At 35.0% G+C, this 17,389-nt stretch overlaps 1 protein-coding gene and 1 pseudogene across 1 annotated transcript; both read left to right on the top strand.

Moving 5' to 3' along the window:
- Window positions 1–205: 205 nt before the first annotated feature.
- Window positions 206–1,090, top strand: LOC109007586 (10 kDa chaperonin-like). The gene is made up of 3 exons (XM_018987333.2): window positions 206–406; window positions 500–639; window positions 749–1,090. The coding sequence occupies exons 1-3, from the start codon at window positions 302–304 to the stop codon at window positions 795–797; spliced, it is 294 nt and encodes a 97-aa protein (XP_018842878.1). The 5' UTR covers window positions 206–301; the 3' UTR covers window positions 798–1,090.
- A 7,125-nt stretch (window positions 1,091–8,215) lies between these two features.
- On the top strand, window positions 8,216–16,884 carry LOC109007587 (annotated as a pseudogene).
- The last annotated feature ends 505 nt before the right edge of the window (window positions 16,885–17,389 follow it).

Raw genomic sequence — 17,389 nt, forward strand, 5'->3', positions numbered from 1 at the left:
TATAAATTTTTGTAAGTTTCTAATTCAACAGAGGGTTTATTTTTAGTTGTAAAAATTTCATTAAAGTTTTCAATTACTCTAAATTTTTAATTATTAGATTTTATTCCAACACTTAACGAAGGCCTTTTTGGAAGATGAAACAGACATATCCAATGGGCCCGTAGGCCCGTATTTATATTAGACCTTCAGATAAACCCTAAACCCTATAAACAGAACAAAAACCTAGAACCTTCCACCGCCATCCAGACCTTGAACCACCCTATAAACCCTTTACTCGTTAGAGTTTTTACCCCTTAAAGAGATGGCGAAGCGTCTGATTCCGACACTCAACCGTGTCCTAGTCGAGAAAGTCCTGCCCCCGACCAAAACCTCCGCCGGCATTCTTCTCCCTGAGAAAGCCTCCAAGGTAATCTCCGTCTCTTACTCAATGTGTATCCATTTTTGTTTGTAACTTGTTTCTCTTTTTCTGGGGTACTGATTGGTCCCGTTGGTTGTGTAGTTGAACTCCGGGAAAGTTGTTGCGGTGGGACCGGGAGCACGGGATAGGGTGGGGAATCTGTTACCAGTGTCTGTGAAGGAGGGTGACACTGTTCTTTTGCCAGAGTATGGGGGTACCCAAGTTAATCTTGGTGACAAAGAGTATGTTCATTAGTTCCATCCGTCTCTGTGTTGTTTCCAAGCTCATATATATATATATATTTTTTTAATTTTGGATGGTTTTTGGTTTTTGGTTTGTGGGTTTGTGTAGGTTCCATTTATACAGGGATGAGGACATCTTGGGCACTCTTCATGACTGATTCATTTCTTGGATGCAATGGGATTCTGCTTTAAAGGAAGAAATTATGCTTGGGAGTAGGAGAAGTTTGGTTTCAATGGATGTAAACTGATTAGTTATTGGAGTTATTCCATTGATCTAAGTTTGATTTGGCACATGCTAATGCAACTACTTTATTCAGTGACAATTTCTTTGTTTTCATTTTTATTTGCGCATGCTAATGGATCAGCAGCAAGACGCAAGTAAAACTTCTTCGGCTGTGATCGATTGAGACAGAATCATCATGAAATTTTAGCCATTTCTTTTTCTTTGTTTGATGATTTGCAACCATATCATCCACAATGCCCAATGGAACTTCAATAGTTTCATTCAGTAATGCAATGGGAACTGGGTTCGAATCATATAGTGAAAACGAATACTTGTTCAGGAACTAACATGATGAGACAGCTGCGATGTTTCAACCCATTAGTTATTTTGAATCAGTGCTCCTTATTGTAGTCTTGCAATATGGCTCCACGACCTCTTGACTGTGTTCGAGATATTCAATCACCAGAAAGACCTCTTGCCTGTGTTCGAGATAGTCAATCACTACAAATAAATGAGATACGGAGAGAGAGATAAAGAGAGGAAGAAGATGATTCAGATAGTTGAGCTTCAATGATTATTCCCTCCTTTTCTCTCCAGCTATATCGGCGTAACTTACCTCGGAACTTATCTCATAAATAAAATCAGTGCAACAAGAGAATTGAATTGTTCATTCTTTCTAAATATATTTTTAAATATATTCAAGATTTTATTTACAGATAATGTGAGATTATTTTTTAAAATTCTTTATCGGACAGTATTTTTTTTCTGGTCCTTGTTATGAAAAAAGTAATGTGCGTTCTCATTCGTTTTATAACAAATTCTGATATCATGAAAAATTTTATGAGTTTAACTTATCTCATAAAATTAGTTTAATCATTTTTTAAAATCTTATTAACAGATAATGTAAAATTATTTCTTAACATTAAATACTCATCACCAAACGACAGCATATTGTATTACATTTATAATTAAGGAACAAATCGTCATTGTAACATTTGCAATTGAAAGACAACAAGGTATCATTTGCCTTATTACAATTACATAATTACATGTAAAAAATGGCATCAAACGATGATGTACAATTAAGAAACATATACTCTCGCTTCTTATAAAACGACTGAGCTGCACCAAGACCAACTACTTTTAACTATCTTTTCCTCTTGACCCTTCTGAAGCTGTTGATCTTCATTTCAATCCAGCTTGGCTCTCGTCATCTCCCATGACTCGAGCTCCCTTCAATCCATAATATAATCTCTCACTTTAAAGTACCTTGCCCACAAGGTGAGGATATGTGTTTCTCACTGTCAGTAAGGCTCTCAAGTGGCTTATTCTTCATTCATTTCTTGCCATTTCACTAGTACATCCACTAAACCTCTATTATTCACCTGCCTGCTACAACGCTCCAAAATTTGTTGTGGTTCAGGCCTTAACTCACCTTGCATATCTATTAGGGGAAGAACAGATAAAGGTGAAACATGTTGGCCCAATTTCTTCTTCAAATAAGACTCATGGAAGACGGTGAATTTGTGTGCTAGATGGCAAGTCAATTCTGTATGCTACCTTCCCAATCTTGTGAGTTGTCGAAAATGGTCAAAAAAACCTTGGGAAAAGTTTTAGATTCATTCTTACTGCTACTAACTGTTGTCTATTAGGCTCTAATCTCAAATAAATCCAGTCTCCTACATGAAATTCCCTTTTAGTCCTGTGTTTTTCATACGCATCTTCATTCTATCTTAAGCAACTACCAGGTTTGCTTTTAAAATTTTTTATAACTGTTCCCTTGTCCTCAACACCTCATCCACTGCTTGGTTATTAGTCAACCTTGGTACATAAGCCTGAAGCTTAGTAGGTGCTATACTATGGACAACCTCATAAGGGGTAAATTTAGTTGATGAATTAAAGGTTGTATTATACCACCATTCAGCAAGTGGTAACCAATCATACCAAAATAATGGTTTATCACCTGAAAAACATCTCAAGTATTGTTTCAAGCATTTGTTGACAACTTCTGTTTGTCCATCACTTTGAAGATGGTAAGCAGAAGTGTATAATAGATGAACTCTTTGCAGTTTAAAAAATTCCCTCTAAAAAGAGCTAGTGAAAGTAGAACCCCTGCCTGAAACAATACTTCTGGGCATCTCATGAAGTTACATTAGACACAAATAAAGAGGCAACTGAACCTGTGTGCTGGAAACCACCCCAATAGATTTCTTGAAGCTAAATGTGGATGGGGCTAATTTTATTTATTTATTTATCATCAATTAGCTGGAGTAGGGGTGATTCTTAGAGATTATAAAGGTAATGTGCTTGTGGCTTGTAGCAAAGTGGAGCGGGAAGTTTCTTCTGTAGAATTTATTGAGGCAACAACTTTGTTAAGGGGTTTTCAATTGTGTGCACAATGGGGAGTTCCAAAATTATTGTTAGAAAGTGATTGTTTAATTCTTGTTAATGCTTTGAACAATTTCTCTGTGTTTCTAACAGATTTTGAATTCCTACTTCAAGATATTTGAAGAATGATGAGACTTTTTTAAGAAGTTCAAGTCTTGCATGTGCATAGACTGGGAAATATGGTTGTGCATCAATTTGCAAAATAGGCATGGGGTGTTAATGATATAGAGATGTGGTGGGATTTCTATCTTTCTTTTGTAAATCAAGCTATTTGAATTGATAAAAACAATATTTGTAAGGACTCTATTTAACTTCAATGAATGAATGTTTGGTTATAAAAAAAAAAGCTTTAGAAACTGTAAATGGATGTTTCATGGCCATGAAATGAGCATACTTTGATAGTTTATCCACCACCACCATTATAACAGAATAAACCTTTGAGATAGGTAACCCTTCTACAAAATCCATGGAGACATCAGTCCAAATTTTTTTATGGAATTGGAAGAGGCTGCAATAACCCAACATGGTTAATACTCTCCACCTTATTCTTTTGGCATATCTCACACTCTCTAATAAACTTTTTAAAATCACTTTTCAGCTCAGGCCAGTAAAAATTTGCCCTTGCTCTTTTTAATGATTTGTGGAACCTAGAATGGCCAGCAATAGGACTTGAATGCAGAAACTGTAGAATCTTCATATTCAACTCAGTGGAGTTTGGAACATAAATTCTATTATTTTTAAACAGAATCCCATGTCTAAGGGCTGAACTTAGAATTCTGAGAATCACCCTTCTGAAGCTGAATTAACTGTTGTTGAACACATCCATCATCCTCATAAGCCTTCTTCAACTCTTGTAACCAAGAAGGATTAGGAAAACAAATGGTAGATAAGGACAGAGGTTCCTCATCACTACCTTTCCTAGACAAGGCATTAGCTACTTTGTTCTCTACTCCTTTCTTATACTAAATTGAGAAGTCTTAGCCAATCAGTTTAGAGATCCATCTTTGTTGTGCAGAAGTAGTTCCCATTTTTTGTTCAAGTGAAACCTTCAAACTGTGATGTTCAATACGTATGAAAAATGACCCCCCAAGCATATAGGGCCTCGTTTCTTTATAGCTATCACAAGTGCAAGCAACTCCTTTTCATACGTAGATAGCTGTAAGTTTCTTCCCTTCAAAGCTTGACTTAAAAAAACCAAAGTTTCTGCTTTTGCATCAAAACAACACCAACAACACTGACTGCCACATTCATAACATTCAATCACAAAAGTCTGATTGAAATAAGGTAGGCTCAAAATAGGTGGTTTTGTGATTGCTAGCTTCAACTGGTTAAATGCCTCATTAGCTTCATCAGACCACAGAAAATTGTCTTTCTTCAACAAGGCTATCAAAGCGGTTGCTATCTAGCCCTAACATTTTATAATTTTTTTATAATAACCAGTTAACCCTAAGAAGCCTCTGAATGACTTGACATTCTTAGGTATTGCCCAGTTAATCATAGAGCCTAATTTCTTAGGATTTTCTCTCACACCTTCCTTTGAAATTAGATGGCACAAGTATTCAATTTCTGAAGAAGCAAATCTACACTTGGATTTCTTTGCATATAATTGTTGCCTCTCCAATGTTTGCTAGACAATACTAAGGTGTTGTAAATGGGACTGAAGACCTTGCTATAAACAAGAATTTCATATTTAAAAAAAAAAAAAGAAAAAGAAAAAAAAATGACAAAATGTCTCAAGAAAGGTCTAAAAATATCATTCATTAAACCTTGGAATGTAGAAGATGTATTACTGAGTCCAAATGGCATCACAAGGAACTTATAATGACCTTCATGTGTTCTAAAAGCAATCTTTTGTATATCTTCATCCTTTATACGAATTTGATGATACCCGATCTTAAACCTAATTTAGAAAAAACTGTTGAGCCAAAAAGTTCATCCAAAAGCTCATCTACAACTAGTATCGGGTACTTGTCCTTCACAGTAGCTTAGTTGAGAACTCTATAATCAATGCACATCCTCCATGTGTCATTAGACTTCCTAACCAATAAAACGAGAGAGGAAAAAGAAGATTGGTTAGGCTTGATTACCCCAGACTGCATCGATTACTCCCCAATATTTTCTAATTCAGTTTTCTGATAATATGTGTATCTATATGGCCTAACACTAACAAGTACAGTCCCTCTTTCAACTGTATTTGATAATCATGGCTTCTTTGAGGAGGTAACCCTTTAGGTTCCTCGAAAACTCTATCAAACTGAGCTAACAATTCAGAGACTTCTTTACAATCAACCAAACTCGATTCATTAGATTCAGTAGAAATCAACTGCAATAAAAGACCTTTATTTTCCATAGGAGAGATTTTGTAGACTTCTTTATCATCAATCAATGTAGCACCATTAAAGGGTAAACCTCTAAGACAAGATGACTTCTCTTTATATCTAACTTCCATTTTTAATTCTATAAAGTCCCAAAGAATAGGACATAAAGATGAGCCATTGCACTCCTAGAACAATATCACATCCACCAAGTGAAAGAGTGAAAAAATATGTGGTGAAGGATGTACCTTGTACTTGCATAGCAACAAAAGTACATTTCCCTTGGCTAGTCAACACATCTCCATCAGCCACCTTAATTGGAATTGATTGAGACTTTTGCACCCTCAAGCCACATTTGGAAGTCATTATGGTATCCACAAAGTTGTAGGTACTGCCATTGTCTACCAAAATAACCGCCCATTTCTTCTTCAATCTTCCTACTACTCTCATTGTTCTAGGATTTGGCATGCCCACCATTGAAATTGAAGCAATATGCACATAATCCTCTACTAGCCCTTCCACCATATCAATTTGCTATTCTTGTTCCAACCCAGAATCCACACTACCAGTATGAGGCAACTCCAACCTTCCAAAAGATAGAGCTTAGGTTTAACACACCTATGCCCTTGATGCCATTTCTCTTCACAAAATAACACAAGCTTTTTTTTTCTACAATCTTGCATTTGTGCCTCAGTTACCTTCTGAACAGGCATCTTTGAAAGAGGCAGAGACTTGGGAGTTCCCAAGATAGAGCACTTTGGTCAGACTTAAACACATTAGTCCCCGTGTTTTGCTAAGCGCTATCAGAAACCCCAATCCTTCTTTGCCTCCTAGTACTCTAAATGTATTGTTCTTGAATCTTGGCCAACCTAAATACATCATTTTGGTTCATAGGATTCAACATCCTCACTGGTGGCCTGATCTCATCACGTAAACCACTCAAGAAACAACTAAGTTTGGTTCTTTTTGAGATCCCTCGAATTCTATTTGAAAGAACTTCAAAATCAGGCTTGTAAGCAGTGACTGTGTTAACTTGTTTCAATCTTGTAAGTGCTTCCATTAGATCATCATATGGAGATGACCCAAATCAAGTTTGTATAGCCTGAGTAAATTCTTCCCAAGAACGAAACACCCCAACTTCATTAGCATCTTGAAACCACACCAATGTTTTTTCATTCATGTGGAAAGAAGCAATGAAAATTCTTTGACTAAGTAAGACTTGATGATACAGAAAATATTGATTTGCCCTATATATCCATGCTGATGGATTGTTTCCACTAAATCTTGAAAAATCCGTTTGATTCCCTTAGTAATATCTCTATCAAAAGTGTCACTATGATGTACTTGCCCCATACCTTCATGAACATCAACATTCTGCCCAAAGGTATGGTTATCTTGGTAATTCCTTCAAGCCGCGTCATTCCCTACTGAAACATTAATTGAAGTCCGTGATATTTGTTGAAACAAGTCATTAGGAGTGGTTTGAATTTAGAGATAAGTTGAGATGGGTCGAGATAGTTTGTGAATAGTAGAATAAAAGTTGAATTATTATTATATTTTGTGTGAGAATTTGAGAAAGTTGTTTTGAGATTTGAAAAGTTAAATTGTTTATTATATTTTGTGTAGAAATTTAAAAAAGTTATAATGATGAGATGAGATTTGAAAAAATTAAATTATTTATTATATAACAAATGCCACTCCTCCTCCAGGCTGAAGTGTGTTTTTCTTAATTTTTATATAAAATATAATAAATGATTTAATTTTTTTAAATCGTAAAATAATGTTAAAATATAATATTTTAATAATATTTTAACATTATTGATATCCAAATCAAATAAAAATAAATTGTTCATAGGTTAGTTCATAGGAAATAATGCCTTAAGTTCTGAGTGTTAAACAACTGATTACCTATTGATATCCAAATCAAATAAAAATAAATTGTAATTAATATTAATGGAATTCAACTAAAATTATAAAACATAAAAAATTGGTGTTAAATTTAGGTACGTTTGGTAATGAATTGAAATAAAATGAAAGTTAAAAATAAAATAATATATTAATAAAATAATATATTTTAACATTGTTTTAAGATTTAAAAAAATTAAATTATTTATTATATTTTATATAAAAATTTAAAAAAATGAATTGAAATAAAATGAAAGTTAAAAATAAAATAAAATATTATTAAAATATTATATTTTAACATTATTTTACGATTTAAAAAAATTAAATCATTTATTATATTTTATATAAAAATTAAGAAAAACACACTTCAGCCGGGAGGAGGAGTGGCATTTGTTATATAATAAATAATTTAATTTTTTCAAATCTCATCTTATCATTATAATTTTTTTAAATTTCTACACAAAATATAATAAACAATTTAATTTTTTCAAATATCAAAATAATTTTTTTAAAATTTTTATACAAAATATAATAAATGCTTCAACTTTTATTTTACTATTAAAAAACTATCTTGACTCATCTTAACTTATCTCTAAATCTAAGCTACTCATATTTGCTTGAATTTCATTGATCTGTCCAAGAAAATGGGAAATATTTGATATAAAATGAAACCCGTCTTTTGTTTGTTTTTTTTTTTTTGTTTAGGCTACACTCTCCAACTGTTACGGCTGGGTAAGAATAGGGATCAGAACAGGGGGGAATCTTGCCCTGTTTTGTGGGAAGTTGGCTGTTTGTATTGAGGTCTTTCGATTAGTGCAATGCTTGTTATAAAATGAAACCCGTCCTTTGTTATGCTTTGTTTTTGGCTGCACTTTCCAACTGTTACGGCCGGCTTATAATAGGGATCAGAACTTGGGGGGAATCTTGCCCTGCTTTGTGTGTAGCTGGCTGGTTGTGTTTAGGTCTTTCGGTTAGTGCAATGTATTGATTATTTTTTCCCTCGACCAGATGAGGAAATAGTTCTAATATCAATAAGGTCCAGAAATAGTGGGTGGGGGATCCGGTAAATCACCCTAGTAGGGAAGGGAGGGAACATAAGAGGGCCAGAGGCAATTGATTCATCCAGTTCCATGGTTTTTTGGCCAAAAGGTTGCCTTAATGGCCAGGAAAGAGGTCACCTTGAAGGCAGTATTTTTTTATCAGTACCTTTAAGATGGTTATTGTGGTAATTTTTTATTTGGAATCTAATGCAACTAACTCTAGCAAACTATATATTCTCTACATATATGGTTAGTGATGCTTTAGCTGGCAAGTTTTGATTATGTTGGCTTAGAAAAACTTGGAGTGCTTACCTAAGATGGATTGTATGGACAGGTTGATCTAATGAGTCTGCTTACTCGAGAAAGCGGAAAATGAACAGAATTTTTTAATTATTGGAATGCTCAATCTTGTGGATGACTAGTTCCTTAACAATTATAACACTTACAACTAGAGATGGTATTTTGCTAATGTTTGAGTATGTTCTTTGGTGCAACAATTTATGTCTGGTCATATATTCTTTTCTATAGTGAGATATTCCTCGAGAATATAATTATTCTTGGAGGAGAAAACATCCGCACTTTTTCTTTACTAGCTTTAGGCAAGATCATATGGATAGTAATACAATTAATCCTTTCACTGTTTAGTTTCCATTCATTTGTTGACCTGTACCATAGTTATTTTCTGGAATAGTGGGTTTTGTTCATTTCAAAACTGGCTGGTGACTCCTGTATTCTGATGTAGATGTTTTTCTTCAGTCTCTCTTTGTGAGGTCGTTACATATTGTTTAGTGTACAGATTCTTTTTTGCAGTTTCAAAAATATTTTACTCATGTGCTGCTTGGTTCTAACATAAGCTATCAACTCCCATTAGATATCAACGATATGGAAACACTCTTATAAAGGTGGTGAGTGGAGAGCTTGTACTAACAGGTCTTCAGGAGGTATGAAACGTATTTACAGTCTTAGTCTGGTGAGTTAATGGCTGGTTTATTATGTATTTAGGGTTGACCAGTTCTGGTGATTAATGCTGCTTTTAGTAATAGGTTTGGTTTACTGTCTCTTCAATGTACTTTTCTGTTCTTATATTGCTTTTATTCACATTTTTCCTATTATCCTAATTGAAGTGAACATTCCAAGCTAGAGAATAGTAAAAAATCTTAGACCATCCATTCTCAGTTAGATTGCAACAAGAATTTTATCTTCTGTTGATATGATTGCCACCCACCATCACACTTGTAAATGTTAATCATTGGGTCATGATAGGCACAAAATTTTACCATTGCAGTCACCATGACCTTGAGCTCCAGCTCTATTATTACTGCTGTAATAAGCACTACCAGCAGCACAATTCACAGTCCTTTATCATTATTAACTGCGACTGTTTTGATTTACATCTTGACCTGATTTTCATTTTCTTATAAAACAAACATTAATCATTCAAATACTTTCTGCTCAGAATACTCGTGGAATTCTTACTATGTACTTGACTACTGATAGATCTGCTGTAAATCCTGATCATCTCAACTTCCCCATATAATTGTATTATAATTCCTATATATTGTATCTATCTCCTCCCCTTCCAATATCTGCAATATTCTTACATGTATAAATGTATGTTTGTGTGAATTTATATACATGCTTAAAGCAGTCCCAGATGCTGGATGTATTCAAATTTGATTCCGTGGTGGTTGTGTACATTTTCTAGGTTTGCCTGATACGAATGGTTACATCTACATTGAGGCGAATGGTGGCCTGAATCAGCAAAGGACATCGGTTGGTTTCCTTAATTTTTTTAAGTTTCTTATTCATATATCTTTACATCAATTATTCCTTTTTAATATGAAGACTGCGTATGTGATAATTATGTTGACACATTTCCCTACATGGTTTTGTCGACTCTTTGTAGATATGCAATGCAGTTGCTGTGGCAGGATACCTCAATGCAACCCTTGTAATCCCCAATTTTCATTTTCATAGCATTTGGAGAGATCCTAGGTTGGTCAGCAATTATGTTTCTTTGTGTTTTTGGTCATAGATACAGGGTTCCTGGTTTGCAATAGCAGGAAACAAAGTACAAGTAGTCATTGACAGGTGGTAGCTTTTAAATGTAGATAGATTAAAAATTTGCATATGTAACCACTATATGATTCTCTATTAGAAATTTTGATGAATTAAGTTTCAACAAGCGTCAAATTTATATCTTACCCCAAAAAAAAAAAGCAGTCCAATTGATAGAGTATGTTGGGAATTTGTGTACCATGTAAATTTAAGTATTGTGGTACATGTTCTATAGATTTGTGGGTTTAAGAATGCATTTGATGGTTAGTATCATGTTGTGCATTGTTACTGATTAACATGTTACTGCTATAATCTTCTAAGCACATATTTAGATGGCATTCTTTGTAACATATGTGGAATTTATTTGGGACTCATAAATTCACTCCCTGAGCTGAAAAATCTTTCCATAAAATTGATGGGCTTGCTTGTAACAATTTTGGCCTTTTATTTAGTCCATTGTAAATGCAATGTGCTTGATCCCCCTTCTTCCCCTCTTGAAAAAATAAAGAGACGGAAACTGGAGACTATTCTTTTTTTTTTTAACCCCAAAGGATTAGCCCAAGTGGTGAAAGCCTTGGTCTTGGGGTATCACTCCCTTCAAAGTCCAAGGTTCAAAACCTCATGGGTGCAAACAATCCTTTGGGGTCACACTCCCTGGTGAAAAGCTAGCGATTTAACAAGTTCCGTGTAGGGAAACTTTTGAGGGTGTAGTGCACGGGACCGGGGTTTACTTTGTAGGGGTGGATCCGAATGACCCTGCCTTGGAAGTTATTTCTTCAGTTATTGATAATTTTAGGTCATAAAATTTCATCCTTGGTTTTACTTTTCTATGGGCACCATTATTTTCTAGATGTCTATTCAAATAAGTTAGATATAGATCGTTTGATGCTTGTAGTCTCACCTGTTCTCACTTGTGGTTATATGTAAAAGATGAGTGTTTAAGGGCTTGTTTGGACACTTAAGGGCATGTTTGGGTAATGAAATAAGATGAAAATTTCGTGAATAGTAGTTAAATTATTTAGTTAAGATATTTTATTCAGTTTTCGAAAGGAGAAAGATAAGGTTGAATAAAAATATTATAAAGTTAAAAATTATTCGAATATTGTTTTTTAATATTATTTTTGTTTTGAAATTTGAAAAAGTTTATTGTTTATTGTGTTTTGTTTGGAAGTTTGAGAAAGTTGTAATGATTAGGTAATGATTAGATGAAAAAGTTGAATATTTGAAATTGAAAAGTGTTGTATTTGAGTGATGTTTAGGAAGGAAATTATGAGAAGTTTTAAGATGAGATGATGTTACTTCTCAAACAACCCTTAGAATATATCAGAATTCAGTGAATATTGAATAATAGTGAAATCGTTTGTAAATAGAAGTGAAATAGTTTTGAGTTAAGATGTTTTATTGGGTTTTGGAAAAATGAGAGAAAAAGTTGAATAAAAATACTATAAAGTTAAAAAATTGTTTGAATATAATTTTTTAAGATTGTTCTTGTTTTGAAATTTGAAAAAGTTATAATGTTTTTTGTGTTTTGTTTGGAAGTTTTAGAAAGTTGGATTGAGTTTTGTGTTTGGATAATGATTAGGTAATGATTAGATGAAAATGTTGAATATTTGAAATTGAAAAGTGTTTTGTGTTTGAGTGATTTTTGGAAAATAAATTATGAAAAGTTTTGAGAATATCTGAGAATCTCGAAGTGTCCAAACATGCCCTAAATGTGGAAAAGAAAGGCCGGCTGTTAATATATGGCTCCTAAAATTTTAAGGATCTAGGATCCCTTACCCATTTCTTATATTTTCTGTATCCCAACCCTGTAAGGTCCATTTCATTAGAACACAATCTTCCCCACATGCTGTCGTGACTCATTCCTGACTTCCGCAACCAATTGCCACAACCTTCACTTTCCATTGCATGCTGCCACAACCATTTCCCCAATAGGGTTGGCTAATAAATGGTAGGATGCTAACTCCTAGCCCTCCTGAAGAAAGTGCAGTGCAAATTTGGACCAGCTAATTAGGTGGACCTTGAACTTGTCACCAACATCACACCATAAGAAATACCTCTGAAGCTTCTTGATGCAATTAGCTACCCAATCGGGAATAGGTAAAGTGACAAAAAATAGGTGGAAAATTTGAGAGTGCTATCAAATAGAGCTGCCTGGGCCACCTTAAATAGATTCACTTCAAGACAGCCAAATGACATTCCTTTCTCTATAATATCATCCCATATTTATTCTTCCTTGAATGACAGTCCCAAACATAGACTCAGATGCTTCATAGCTAAAGATGCCACCCTACATCCGAGTATATGGGCCAAACCTCCAATATCTTCCATGGCCCCCATAGTTGTTTCTACACATCCTATAATTACAAAAATATTCTGGTGGTTTGTTAGTTAATAGCATTTATGATGCATATTAATGTCGAAGGAGTTGTTTCATGCAATCTAAACTGGTTAACATAATCCTCAAGTCCTTAAGTGGGATATCATTTTAAGCCAGCGGCTTTAATTGGATATTCCCCATAATAAGGCTGGAGTGTTGGAACCCCTAGGGGCTGGCTCAAGTGGTGAGAGCCTTGGTTTTGTTGGTATGCTCCCTCTAAGTCTAAGGTTCGAATTCTTGGATGCAAAGAATTTCTAGGAGCCATCGGACTAGGGGACTTTCTCCTTGAATTACACGAGGTACACTTGCAGAAAACTCATTGCCAAGAAAACATTTTAGACCCAAATTATAATATAATATAATTATAAATTTTGTTCTAAAAAATATCAACTCATTAGAGTTGTATTTTGGATTGTTTTGGCCTCGTAGGCCAACCTTTATATATGAGACCAAGGCAATACAATACCTCCCACATTGCTTAAGAATGACTGTTGTATTGCCTTGGTCTCCTATATAAAGGTTGGTCTAGGAGGCCAAGGCAATCTATTAACTTGAATTCAAGATTTTAACAAATTGTATATATTTATATACAATATATATTTATATAAATTATTTATATAAATATAAAAAATAATATTTTTTAATTTGGGACGATGCGTAGCAGGGTGCGGGGCGGGGCCCCGTTGGGGTCAGCCCGCCCCCCGCCCTCGCTAGTGGTTCTTCATGTGGGGTGGGGGCCCCCGCATGCGGGGTGGCTCGCCCACCCATGCGGGGGCGGGGCAGACGGGGGCGGGCCCTCGCTGCCCATCCCTAATAATTGATATATGATTGCAGAATGGGGGAGATTGGTTACTTAAGAGAAATATTTTAGCTACAAAGAGATTTCATAATTGTAAACCCACAAATTGATGTGGTCTGATGTACATTAGATTGTAGAGCTACTATTATTGTAAAGAAGATCTAACGTATCTTATTAAGTCATGTCAGTTTGTTGATTTACTTTTGTGGGATTTTTTAGTGGCTGTAACACTTCTCGTTACTTAATATTATGTGACAGTGAATTTAAAATTTTTAAGTTTTGGTTCTGAATTTCTTCTTTGATAACTCAAGTTAAAGCATTGATACTTGGTAAAGTTATTGCATTGCATGGCACTGGCACTGGCACATGCTCCTCATGTAACTCAGGAATTGGTTATCATTTGTAATTCATGAATACAGGATGATGTTTAATATAGGCCATTTCAAGCATCAAATTTTTTTCCCTTTTGAATAAAACAGGTTTATAAGGTTATCTCCTTTTGCAAATTGATTGTCATTCGATGCTCCTCCAGCTATCCAAAGGCTTAGGTGCTTTGCAAACTATGAAGCTTTGAGGTTTTCAAGTGCTATATTAACATTGGGAGAAACTTTGGTTGCACGAATGAAAGATCGCAGCATTCGTGCAAGTAATGGTGGCAAATACATCTCTGTGCATCTTTGCTTTGAGGAGGTCACATTCAATTACATAAGAAATGTGTTGGCTTGATTTGCTTTTGCTGCAAGTTCTAATAATGATTCTCACGTGTACAGGATATGGTTGCTTTCTCTTGCTGTGTATATGATGGTGGAGAGGAACAAAGTGCAGACATAAAGGCAGCAAGGGAAAGAGGTTGGAAAGGGAAATTTACGAAGCCTGGTCGAGTTATACGTCCTGGAGCAATCAGGATCAATGGCAAATGCCCCCTTACTCCTTTATAAGTAAATAAGCCTTGCTATAGTTCCATCGAATGTAATTATGCATATTGAACTTCTATTACTCAAATGTAGAATGCCAACACTTCATTTTATGACCATATGCATTGTGTTTGCTGCAGGTCCACAAATTTTTTATTCATTGGTTTAATTTATTATCATTTGCCTACATCAACTCCAAACTTTTTGTGTATCATTAATTTATTGCATAACAATTGCGTAGGAACTATTTAGGTAAAGACGAGGTGATAATGTGCATAAAATATTTCTTTAACTCTAAATGTCTACATAGAAGGGTCCAAGAATCTTGAAAAGGCTGTATTCTTTAGATTTATATATCGTTTTAGATAAGTGACAGAGGAAAAGGATAAGCTAAGACTTCAGTTTTATATCAAGTGCCTTGTTTTGTCTTCTTAACTGACCGGATTGGATATTTGTCAAGTTCCTTATGCTACAGAGCTAAGCGCATAGGATATTTTATTCAATGCTATTATAAATTTTCTCCAACTTTAATTTTTATATATGTTTAGGATGTATATATAATATTTAGGGTGTATATATGTTTGTAGATAGCTCATTCATGTTTTCATGCATTCAGGTAGGCTTGATGCTTCGGGGAATGGGCTTTGATAGAAGCACTTATATTTATTTGGCATCTGGAAAGATATACAATGCTGAAAGAAACATGGCCCCGTTATTGGAGATGTTCCCTAATTTGCAAACTAAAGTTGGCATCAAATGCGGAACTCGCTCCATTTAAGGTTTGAATTATATGCAGATATTTGTACTTCCTTCCATCTTTGATGTTGAATTTAAAGTCCTTGTTTTGACTCGAGCTAGTTGTTCTAGAATTATTCTTCCAGGATGGCTGCCATAGACTACACTGTTTGTGTCTGTAGTGAGGTTTTTGTGACAACTCAAGGTGGAAACTCCCCCATTTTCTGATGGGCCACCGGAAATACTTGTACAGAGGACACTCAAAGACAATCAGGCCCGACAAGCGAAAGTCAGCGTTACTCCTTGATAATCCGAATATAGGGTATGCAATATGTTCAATTGCTAAATCATTTGTCCATTTTATAAAGACTGAAAAACAGTCTGTTCAGGCCATGTATGCTTCTCAAGATAGCAAAGCTGAAGTTTTTAATGTGCCAGTTCTATGGATACCGAATACCCTTCCAGACTTCCAGTATCTTTTTTTCAATATAATATATATGTTATACCATTGTCATAGTAGGACTGCCAATCTCAAAGGCACTAAAGTTCGAGTGTCTTGTTTTTCCTTTCTTGCCCCCCCCTCCCCCCTCCCAAACACAAGAAGAAAATTATGATTGGGGTCAAGATTGAAGAACCATGGAATCAATTATTTATATTGGTTGTTTTTGCCCAAAGTGCTCCTAACCTGCAATAGATAGAATTGCAGTGTCTGATTGTTTATCTTCCTTTGTTTTTTTCCTAGATGGAGAAGTTTCAAGCGTCAGATGCTGAATATGCAGTCTCATAGCGATTCCAAGGGATACGAACTTAAAAGGCCAAATGACTCGATTTATATGTTTCCATTCCCAGATTGTATGTGCCATTCGAACAAATCTGAAGTTTCAAGATCATCATCAGCTACCTGATCTGCTTGGATAAAGAGCTATTATGGGTGTTTCTCCTACCCAACTTTCTGAGCTCATGTTACTGCCGACCCCCTTTTTTCCATGTTGTAATTCTTTCATTCTTTGTTCCCTTTCCATGCGGTGAGAGGGTACACTTCAATTTTGGGAGATTCAAACATTTTGTTGGACGTTACATTGACCTGATTATTTCCGGGATTGGCTTGTGGTGGATTTGCATCTTTTTTTATATGATGCGGGTGGAGAACATAGAACCCACATTCTTTCCATTGCAGGAGTTGTCCCGTCGCAGGAGTTCCCGGGCAATCCACACTGCTTCATATGTTAAGTTGCAGCTGCCGTGCATGCTGTGACATGACGCTCACATCCATACACGCACTGGTTTTGCCAAGCGTGTACATCATTTGGAGTTTGATCAGCATGTGCAAGACTGTAGACATAGGTTGAACTTCCTGTACATTTCTTGGAAATCAGAATACAGATTCTTTTTGTTCCAAAAGTTGTAGCTCTTCATTTTGCATTTTGGCCCTTTATATTGAAAAGTAATCTAATGAATTTCATGAAATCATATCAATTTGTAGGTACATTTTTGTGCAATCTCTTTGTTTATATAAGAGTTCTCTTATTAGAAACTTTATGCTTTTACGCTTTCTTCATCATATTCTCTTCCGTCTTTTTTTTTGTACATATGTAACATACTATCCCTGATTTTATACACTTCGTTTTTGTTTTTAAAGATTGTTCTACAGTACTTGCAGTGATTTCTGCTTGTCGGTCAGAGAGTAAGATTGCCTTTAAGAATTCTATATTTTTTTAGTTTGAGTAGGGATGTACAAATTGTTGTAGAAATCAGACATTACCATGTAAATGTGAGAAATTTCTACTGAACTCACGTAATACAAAGTTTTTATATTTAAATCCTTATGTCACACTTCGTCGCAACTCAGATCTAGAAGGATGAAGTGTAGGTTCTGTCTTCTAATGGGGGAACTGTGGCAATGGGCCGAGAATGCGGAATGGGTAATTAGAGTATGGGTCCTTGTTATTATGCTTTGGATCTTTAATATTTCGTTAGTCGTTATAACTTGAGT

This window comes from Juglans regia, chromosome 16, assembly GCF_001411555.2.
Source record: "Juglans regia cultivar Chandler chromosome 16, Walnut 2.0, whole genome shotgun sequence".
Classification (NCBI taxonomy): Eukaryota; Viridiplantae; Streptophyta; class Magnoliopsida; order Fagales; family Juglandaceae; genus Juglans; species Juglans regia.

Coding starts and splice junctions, on each gene's coding strand:
- LOC109007586 (XM_018987333.2), top strand. CDS start 302: ATGGCGAAGCGTCTGATTCCGACACTCAACCGTGTCCTAGTCGAGAAA. Junction 407..499: donor TCCCTGAGAAAGCCTCCAAG/GTAATCTCCGTC, acceptor TTGGTTGTGTAG/TTGAACTCCGGGAAAGTTGT. Junction 640..748: donor GTTAATCTTGGTGACAAAGA/GTATGTTCATTA, acceptor GGGTTTGTGTAG/GTTCCATTTATACAGGGATG.